Source organism: Gymnoscopelus braueri, assembly GCF_963280865.1.
Source record: "Gymnoscopelus braueri genome assembly, chromosome: 10".
NCBI lineage: Eukaryota > Metazoa > Chordata > Actinopteri > Myctophiformes > Myctophidae > Gymnoscopelus > Gymnoscopelus braueri.
Window position 1 is genome coordinate 22,051,221 of NC_137611.1, and position 9,842 is coordinate 22,061,062.

A 9,842-nucleotide genomic window follows, 5' to 3' on the forward strand; every position below is an offset into this window, starting at 1 on the left:
TGTACTCAATTCATCAAAGATGAACAGTAAGTAAAAATACCCCCAAAAAAATCCTTAAGTACAGTAAGTACTTGAGTAAATGTACTTAGTTACTTTACACCACTGTATCTATCTCCTTTCTTTATTTCTGTTTTTGTTATAATCCACACAGTACTTTTATCCTGTTTCATTGGACTTTAGAATAGTGGCCCTGTTATGTTATGTTATGTTATGTTATGTTATGTTATGTTATGTTATGTTATGTTATGTTATGTTATGTTATGTTATGTTATGTACTGTACCTTTAAGGTCATCTCCCGCGCTGGTTCATTCACCCGGAAACAGATCGGAGGAGATGACATATTTCGCGCCAAGTTGAAACAAACGAACAGTAGTCTCTCTGGTCTGTCTGAACTTGAAGCGGTGGAGCAGAGACATCAGAGGAACAGCACTTCAACTCTTTATCATTGTTTATCTGCACACTGAAGGTAAGAAAACTCTAGTTCGATCAGTAGCTTGTTCTCTTAGTAACAAAATAACACATAGTCCAACCTCGAATGTGTTACGACGACTTTTACATTCTGAAAACGCCAGGTCGGCGTGTGCCGTGGGAAAGAGAAAATCGGTCACAACAAGCACGTTCTGGCGTGTTCATATGATGACTTGTGTTCCCATTCAGCTCGACATGGAAGAGGCAAACAAGCTGATCGGTGCTGGCAAGAAGCACCTGGTCATGGGCAAAGTGGTGGAGGCTGTTAATGTCCTGCAAGAAGCCTGCAGCCTGCTGTGAGTTTTAACGCGTCCTCATATGACCTACATTCAGCACGTCCTCATATGACCCACCGTGGGAAAGGGCTTAAATATGACCCACATTTAAAATGGGAGATGCAGCTCTCCTCAGTTATGCTACAATACTCTCCCAAATGATGAAACTCCTTGCCTAAATATATTAGAGACATTTTTAACCTATCCATTTTGAGTGAATTGTATTTAATTTCCTGGTTTTGACTGTGTACTTTTAGTTTCTTCTTTTAATGCAGAGGACTTTTCTCTTAATTATTTATTTTTTCCTTGACACCTTGTTAAACCCTTTCAGTATCATGTTGAAAGGTGCCATACAAAAAAAAGGTTATTGCATATTTCCTATTCCACACTGCTGCTCACTTAGTTGCCATCTACAAAATCTGAAACGGATGGCAAGTAAAGATTTTATTGCATGATTTAAAGTACTTTTAAAATGAACCTTTTGTAAATTGTTCTGTTTATTCCTCTTCAAGCGCTAAAACATATGGAGATACTGCGGATGAGTGTGGAGAGGCTTTCTTCTTGTGTGGAAAAAGTCTGCTGGACCTTGCAAGGTGGGCATATTTATAAAGAAATTAATATGTTTTTATAATTATCAAGTTTACAAAATTAGTGCTTTCAACAACAAACCAAAATGGACAGTTGATGTACACTTCTCCAGCGCGGTTGTGTAGAAGAGTGACTGGCACATATTAAAATGGAGTGAGTTTTCAAAATGGCTGCTTTGTGGCTGGTAGATCAATATAAGCGCCACCAGTCAACATCTATCTGCACATCTCGTGTGGGTGTTTTGTTTTTATTGCTTTGTATGGGGGGGGGGAAACTATTCTCAGTTTAAGAAAATAAGTGTTTGCAGTGGGTTTTGTTGATTGCTGTGGTCATGGTCTTCTCATAGAATGGAGAACACGGTCCTGGGCAACGCTCTGCAGGGAGTTCCTGAGGAGGAAGAGGATGGGGAAGATAAACCCAAAGACTCAAACGTTGAGAGTACAGAAAACATTGATGGTGAGGAGTGTTTTACAGGTCTTGACATGGTCATTTACTCACGTTTGAATACAGTATCTGTGTTAGGACTTGAGGGCTCTTGTGTCCCTAAAGCCAAAGGCCAATCTACAAGCTCGCGTGTTGAGACAAATGGTGTACAGCAAAGTATAAATCGGGCTGTATTTGTGTGTGCTATTGCATAGTCCCAGTGTCTTTATGTGAAAGTGTGTAAAAACGAATTGTATTGTTACTACAGTGTCTAAAATAACACAAATCTCCGCAGAGAAAACCAGGGATGAGATGAGGGTTCAGGTCTACGACGCCATGGCAGAGAAGGAGAATAAAACCGCAGATGCAGAAAAGGACGGAGAGAACGAGGACCCGGAGAACGGTGGCGATTCAGCTAAAAGGGCTGGCGATGCGGCTAAGAGCTCAGCTAAGAAAGACGGAGATGAGAAAGACCAGACAGGCGGTGCTGCTGATGACACCAAGAAAGGAAGGGAAGGTGGAGAAAAAATGGAGGAAGCTGTGGAGGAAGCTGTAGAAAAGAAAGTGGAGGAAGCTGTCGAAAAGAAAGTGGAGGAAGCTGTAGAAAAGAAAGTGGAGGAAGCTGTAGAAAAGAAAGTGGAGGGAGCTGTAGAAAAGAAAGTGGAGGAAGCTGTAGAAAAGAAAGTAGAGGAAGCTGTAGAAAAGAAGGTTGAGGAAGCTGCAGAAAAGGTTGATGAAGCTGCAAAAAAGGAGGAAGGTGGAGAAAAAAGAGGGGAGGAAGTAAAGGAAGGTGGAGAAAAGAAAGGGGAGGAACTAAAGAAGGTTGAAGCTGCAGAAAAGAAAGTTGATGAAGCTGCAGAAAAGAAAAAGGAAGGTGGAGAAAAGAGAGGGGAGGAAGTAAAGGAAGGTGGAGAGAAGAAAGGGGAGGAAGAAAAGAAAGCGAAGGAAGGTGGAGAAAAGAAAGTGAAGCTAGGCGAAGAGGAGAAAGGGGAGGAGGAAGGTGAAGAAAAAATGGAGGAAGGTGAAGAAAATGGTGCTGTAGGGGAGAAAGGTGGCCTAGAAAAGGAGAAGGTAGCTGAAGAGAAGAAAGGGGCTGAAAAAAAAGAATGCAAAGAGGATACCGCCAAAGTTCAGAAGGAGTCAACAGACAATCAAGGGGAAATGAAAGGTTATAATTTTTTCCTCAATTCTAATCTAGCTAAACATTGAAATGTATTGGGAATTATCTTATGGCTTAGTTCTGAGAGATGTACAAATAAGTCCTGTGAAATCATGCAGTAATCTGCCAGAATAATTGTCTGGAATTCTTTTTTTTAACCAGTTCCTGTTAATACCCTCCAAATTGAAATTTTATAGCAACTGCTGATATTATGTACTTTTCACCAAGGTGATGTCCTCAAGCATCGTAAAGGACGACTTCACACATTTTGAACCATCTTCGTATAATTGGTCCTCACTAATGCTCATGATGTGGTACCATTTTGTCTACTCGGTCTGTGTCTCAGAGGAGGAGGGCTGTGGACAGTTCAGAAACCCGCCTACCAGTGACATCATCAAAGCTAATATGCTTTCTTGTCCTGGAAAGTTGGCATGCTTTTAATGGAAGCCATTCTCATGTTAATAAAAAACGATGATCACTGATAGGTGGGCTTCTCAACTGTCCACAGCCCTCGAGACGCAGAAGTAGAAATTAATGGCACCATATTGTAATGAGTATTAGAGGGGTCAAATATATGAAGATGGGTTAAAAATTGCTGAAGTCGTACTTTAACTTTAGAAAACGCTTGAACATCAGGTTGCTTATCATTTTTTTTACTTTTGCATTTACTCCCTCTGGGAAATTTGGGCAGATGAGGAAGAGGAGGAAGAGGAGGGAGAAGATGATGATGTAGAGATGGAAGGTGATGCAGAAGGACAAGGGGATGAAGGAGATGCTACAGCTGACAAGGTACTCATCCAATAAACTCCATATCCTGCAAAATGACATGGCTTTGAGTTTCACTCCATTCATCTTTCACCTCTTCTTCAGGACAGTGACGATGAGGAAGTTGGCAACCTGCAGCTGGCGTGGGAGATGCTGGAGGTGGCTAAAGTCATCTATAAAAGGTGTGGCGATTTGTGGTACTGGTCTTGCGCTGGTAGTGATGAGCCGCAACTCGGGAATGCGTTTTTACAATTGATACATCTAACAGACCAGACGTGTGTAACATGTGTGAGATCAGAGCAAGCATGAACCCTAGTCGACAAACGACAGAGTAAATGATTGCAGATGATGTAGAATGCAAAGGGTACACTGTATTATGTTTGATTACCTGGTATCCTAATTTCTTTGAAGCAGCTGTCTAAACGACATGCTATTTCAATGACATTTATACTGTGGGTTTGTTCCTGTATTTCTAGGAAGGAAAGCAAGGAGGATCAACTCATGGCAGCACAATCTTACCTGAAGTTGGGTGAAGTCTCCTCAGAATCGGGTATGATGTCAGTCACACAGTACCAAACTTTACATGCCTGTACTAATGGATATCATTTTTATCAAGTCTAATATAATTGTCATAAATGAGTTGACCACTTTCAACCTGGTACCCCCCTAGTGTGGCCATTTCATTATACTTGGTTCATATTTTCAAAAAATAGCAGATCTACAACTTCACGATGTGTCGTGAAGCTTGTAGATTATTGTATAACTAAATAGATGGGGCTTAATGTCAACCATATCTTCATATAATTGGTCTACTCACTCTGTGCCTCATTGATGGGCTGTGGACAGTTTAGAAACCTGCCCACCGATGACATCATCAATGGGGATTCCAAGATGATGGAAACGATAGCCTTTCTCTTCCTGGAAAGTTCGCCTGCTGAAATGGATTTGTTCTCGCATTAATATAATTATGTCACTGGTAGGCAGGTTTCTGAACTGTCCATAGGCCTCCTCTGTATCCTTAATTCAATTGAACAGATCTTGTAGCAACATAATCAAACTCTAATACAACATTTTACTTGCATCTTAACTGTTTTTATTTTTATGAACGGGTATACTATTGTACAACACAGGATGTCTTGTTTGATGTGAAAATTAAATGCATTTCTAACTTACTTAGGGAACTACACTCAGGCCTTGGAGGACTTTCAGGAGTGCCTGAAAATCCAGTTGAAGCACCTGGACGCTGACAGCCGTCTTCTGGCCGAGACGCACTACCAAGTGGGATTGACACATGACTGCCTCTTCCAGTACAGCCAGGCCATCGAGCAGTTCAACAGCTCCATCGCTGTCATTAACAGCAGGCTGGGTAAGCAATAATGATAATGCAATATCTTTGTGTAGGATAACGTGTTCCTACATTTGCTGTCCATGGAATTTGATGTCGGTACACTTATTGTTTTTAAACAAAAAAAATACTTTGGAGATGGGTCAGTTATGCTGTGAATAATTTGTAATGTGGTTATAATTGTAAATGGCTCTTGGACAAAGGTTAATTAGTAGGTTAGTATGATTAAAGTAATTGATATTCATAATGTGGGAGAGAGCCAGCATGGAGTTGGATATAAGTGACAGGTTTGACAGCTTGTAACCTAGTAGCAGGAAGAAGACTTGACATTTAGATTCTAGCACCAGGAAGGAAACTGACATTTCTTGATCTAGTAGCAGGAAGGTGGCTGATATTTTTGATCTAATTAAGTAGCAGGAAGGAGTTTGCATTTGTACTAATTTAAAGTATGGTAGTTACTGGTGACTGTCTGAAAACCAGAACATTAATTGCTACATGTCACCAGTGATGAGTTGTAACTGTATGTAGATGCCATCCCTTTTTCCTCTATAACCTTTAAAGTCACAGCAGCAAGTGACTAATTCTTGATTTATAGTTTCAGCATGGGACACCAGTGTACAACTAAGTAGAAGGCTTTAACTTTCCCAGTCTGTTGAGCCACGTTACAGTTGTCTCTAGTGTGGACAGCTTAAACACCCACCTCTTTTTCTGTCCCAAGCCAAACTGAAGGAGATACTGGACAAAGCAGAGGGGCCTGATGCCTTGCCAGAGGAGAGGAAGGAGATGGAGGAGTTGCAGGCGCTGCTGCCAGAGATCCAGGAGAAGGTGGAGGACGCCACACAGACCGCTGCACAGGCTGAGAAAGAGGTGCAACGATTTATACAAAATACGATAATTGATTAAAAATCTATACCTACTATGGGCATGTCATTATAGGAATCTATACCTTCTATGGGCATGTCATTATAGGAAAAGCGTCAAAGAAATACAGTAGTTCAAATGGCCAATCTACAAGCTAAAGAGCTTGTAAATTGGCCATTTTCTATATCTAGAAATATATCGATGGATATATTCTATATCATGGCTGATGGATATATTCTATATCTATCGATAGAATAATCAATAGTTGCAGCCCTACTGGTGAGGTTCATCCATGTTACTCAAATTCACTAGAATATGGCCCAAGACAGAAATGGCGTGAAGTGGGCAGATACCTTTTTAGGAGACGGACGGAAGTAGGTTAGAGTCTATTCATTCCAATGGAAGAGTAAACGTGAACACAGCTTCTGAACCATTCTTTAGCCCCATGGTCACTGAACTAAATATTGGACCCAATAGTCACAAGCTTCCCAACATTTCCATACTTTTTTGAGCGGTGTAGCCGCTCCTATAAGTGGGGTTGGGGTCGCTGTACTGTGATTGGCTGATAAGTATTCATACCCTTTGCTCAGTACTGTGATTGGCTAGCGAGACGCATGATGAAATTCATAACCTATAAATAGCACCACGCACTTTTTTTTTTTAAGAGACAAAGCCTCTAGTGGCTCCAATCGGGATGGTGTATCTTCATAAATGAACCATCTTTGGTATGGCACAGTAGCAATGAAATGCTTTGTTTATGAGCACTGCCCTCACATTAATGGAGGGCAGGGTTGTTGACTTGAAAGTCAGTGTGGCCAGCGATATTGTGGGGTAGACTGGTGCTTAAAATACTGTATAAATAGTTATGGAAATTGTTTTAAAATAATAGTAATGAAAGGTGATGGAAGAGTTCTGTGAAAATGAATGGAGGTCGGAGGTAAAAATCTTGTTTTACTGATAAAAAAAATCCTGCTCGTTTTTCAGAACGACGGCTCCTCTGTTTCTGCTACCATCGCACGAAATGGCATGGACCCTCCACTTTCCACAGTAAGCCGCACTGTTTTAAGAATACTCAAGAGAAAAGGAGAGTAGTTATTCTGCAGGGATAAAAAGATTGAAGATGTTTGTAGACTGGTCTTTGTTTATGTACAATATTCCCAGACTGTAAATTGAGCTTATTGCTTTCTGTCTTGGGCTCCACTGTGGTTCACTAATTTACAGCAACCGGTGCTGCTGTTTGATACCTTTTTTTTAATTTAAATATTACGGAGCCAATAAAGACTTGGAACTTGCTAAACTCCCCAACTAATTGTATTGCTGTGCAGTTGTCATGTTTTTAAAGCGCAGATTGATTGAAAAGTCTACCTGAAAATGTAGAAAATATTTCTATTATGAACATGACTGAAAGTTTTGACACGTTTTAATTTGAGAATGTCCAGCCCATTATGTGGACTAGGATTTATAGCTGAAACTGAATAGACTTTGACATGTATTGATGCCAGTCTGGTCCTTTTTTGTTAATCCATGTTTCTCAACTAACAATTTCAACAATGTATATCCCTCCAGATTTCTCCCAAGTCACCCGCTAAAGCCACTGTTGCTAAAGAAGAGGCTTCAAAGACTCCTGTGTCTGACATCTCCCACCTTGTCAGAAAGAAGGTGAGGGAAATGAGAATTAAGTCCAATCAAACATCATGAAAAACTACTTGAAACTATACTCAACAATCTATTGACTGTCCAAGCCTTAGTATTCAAAACTTTTGTGATCTCTTTCTGGGATGAAAATGAGTACATGGCTTCTAAAAGATTTTGCCACGCAAATCTCAGTTTGAATGAACACATTATTTCAGAGGAAGCCGGAGGAGGAGAGTCCAGTGAAGGAGGGAGTGGCCAAAAAGGTGAAGCAGGAGGAGAGTCCAGTGAAGGAGGGAGTGGCCAAAAAGGTGAAGCAGGATGAGAAGGTCGACGCCAATGGAGAACAGGAGAAGCCTCACACTAACGGAGATGCTGCAGCCTCTAGTGCCAACAAGATGGAGGTGGAGAGGTATATATCCTTTTATTTCTATTTTATTCTGCTTTTAAAGTTTACTAAAAGTAGATCCCTAAACATGGCTGACAGTGTTCCCAGATTTCACTGCTGTAGAAATTAGATCGATCTTCTTCTCAGTTCTCAGTTCACACTGTATAAATCATGTGAAACTGTTTAAACCTTTTTACGGCGTGGCTATGCAGGAGGCTGGCAATCTATATAGAAGTCTGTCCAGAGCTAAACTTGCAAACCGCCGGCCACAGAAGTACCTCCGACAATTGTCTCGCACGTTTTCTATAACTAAATGTTATGGAAGTCACTTGGGCTGAACTGGAGTCATACATCATAGATGTGTCATAGATCAGTGGTTCTCAACCTTTTCAGACCGTGACCCCCCCACCCATAATCATATTTGAACTGGGAACCCCTCACCCTGACGAGCATTTGGGATGTGGAGTCGAGGCATTACATTTAGTTTGACTCTGTTCCACAGTTAAATATTGTGAAAATAGCCTTTCTTATATAATTTGGCCAATATTATTAAGGTATTAAAAAGGTCTTAAGTCCTTAAATTGTCACTTAACTGTCATCTGGGGACTCCCCCCTAATAATGTGACACAGGTTGAGAACTGATGTCACATGCTGGCCACATGAAGTTCGAGATCCACACTGGAGCCAAGCCGTTCCAATGTGGCATCGTTGATTGGATGGTCATTAATTAAGTTCTTGCTATTCTACTCCTTGCCGCATTACTGACAGTGTTTTCTCTTGCAGCCAGTGAAGCTGGGTTCCCTTCTGGTTCTTTGTCTCCACCCGAGGACGGACTCAATGCAACAAACTCAATGCAACATGTCAAGCTCTGAATGTCTCGAGCAGTTGTAAGCTCTTAAAATGTTGAGCGGTTGTAAGCTCTTAAATGTGCAGTCGTAAGCTCTTAAATATGCAGTTGTAAGCTCTGGAATGTTCTTGTGCAGTTGGTTGTAAATAAGCGTTAATTGTATGTGTCATTTTGTAAAAGGTCAATAAAGATTACTGTTTAGGATAAAGTTTGATTCGTTTTTGTTTGCGGTTCTGATGACCAGGTCAGCTCAAAGTGATAAGAAAATTTGTTTCGCATTACATTTCTAAAGCGGTTAATCCTAGATTTAATTGGCATACTCTTTAGACATATCATTTGACACTTGTGAATGAGATTGACAAACCTTTTTTGTACTTAAACCTAAATGCTGAGTCTGTGTACCAAATCAATTTATTGGACAAAGCTGCAAACCTGGGTCTCCTGCATCAGACCACATTACTACTGCTCACTCGAGGCAATCCCTGCATGGTGCTCATTCTCAACCAGCAAGTGTCCTAATGGAAGAGTAGGGAGACCACCATAAGCAACATACTCAACCATACAGACTGATTAAAATGTTTTACTCATAGCTCCTGATTGCAGCTTTAAATTTGAGTGGCCCTGAGGGAGGTGAGCTCAGTTTCTATTCCACAAAGAAAATCCAAGATTGAGTAGGTTGTGAACTTGTAGCTTTTGCATGACTGTCAAAATATGAAAGACTGAACTATAAAATGTTTTAATAAAAAATATACTGGCAAGCAACCCTAGACAGAAGTGAACTTCAGTTCCAATCTGGGACTAAGTGAATAACTTGAATCTGTCTGGTGGCGTACAGAATGTTAATAACTGTACTTCTTCCATTGGAAATGTCAACTGTCCCGGTTGACAATAGAAATTATTTGAAGCATACAGGATTGGACATTAGATGTGTGCGTGCCGCCATATTGTAGTTTTGACATCTCTCTCCTCAACGGATTGTACTGTAGCTTTTAAGCTGCAACCACAGCATAAAGGTAAATTGTCAAGCAGCTGGTCGCAGCTCAGATTACATGCTTGTTAACCTGAAATCACAAAATTGTGATCCACTGCA

General features: G+C 40.7%; 1 protein-coding gene across 8 annotated transcripts; it reads left to right on the forward strand.

Moving 5' to 3' along the window:
* Window positions 1-354: 354 nt before the first annotated feature.
* Window positions 355-8,960, forward strand: LOC308093920 (nuclear autoantigenic sperm protein-like). 8 transcript variants are annotated; one of them, XM_080440318.1, is made up of 16 exons: window positions 355-467; window positions 659-765; window positions 1,257-1,337; window positions 1,679-1,788; window positions 2,051-2,484; window positions 2,575-2,923; window positions 3,606-3,703; window positions 3,785-3,861; window positions 4,156-4,229; window positions 4,857-5,045; window positions 5,743-5,891; window positions 6,870-6,932; window positions 7,452-7,544; window positions 7,736-7,783; window positions 7,829-7,929; window positions 8,689-8,960. In XM_080440318.1, exons 2-16 carry the CDS (start codon window positions 665-667, stop codon window positions 8,693-8,695), a joined length of 1,974 nt encoding a protein of 657 aa, XP_080296444.1. In that variant the 5' UTR covers window positions 355-467; window positions 659-664; the 3' UTR covers window positions 8,696-8,960. The 8 variants fall into 8 exon arrangements, with proteins under 8 accessions (XP_080296444.1, XP_080296447.1, XP_080296443.1 ...); XM_080440321.1 differs by having other exon boundaries at window positions 2,051-2,284; window positions 2,345-2,484; window positions 7,736-7,929; XM_080440317.1 differs by having other exon boundaries at window positions 2,051-2,545; window positions 2,663-2,923; window positions 7,736-7,929.
* The last annotated feature ends 882 nt before the right edge of the window (window positions 8,961-9,842 follow it).

Coding starts and splice junctions, on each gene's coding strand:
- LOC308093920 (XM_080440315.1), top strand. CDS start 665: ATGGAAGAGGCAAACAAGCTGATCGGTGCTGGCAAGAAGCACCTGGTC. Junction 3,862..4,155: donor GCTAAAGTCATCTATAAAAG/GTGTGGCGATTT, acceptor CTGTATTTCTAG/GAAGGAAAGCAAGGAGGATC. Junction 5,046..5,742: donor TGTCATTAACAGCAGGCTGG/GTAAGCAATAAT, acceptor TTCTGTCCCAAG/CCAAACTGAAGGAGATACTG.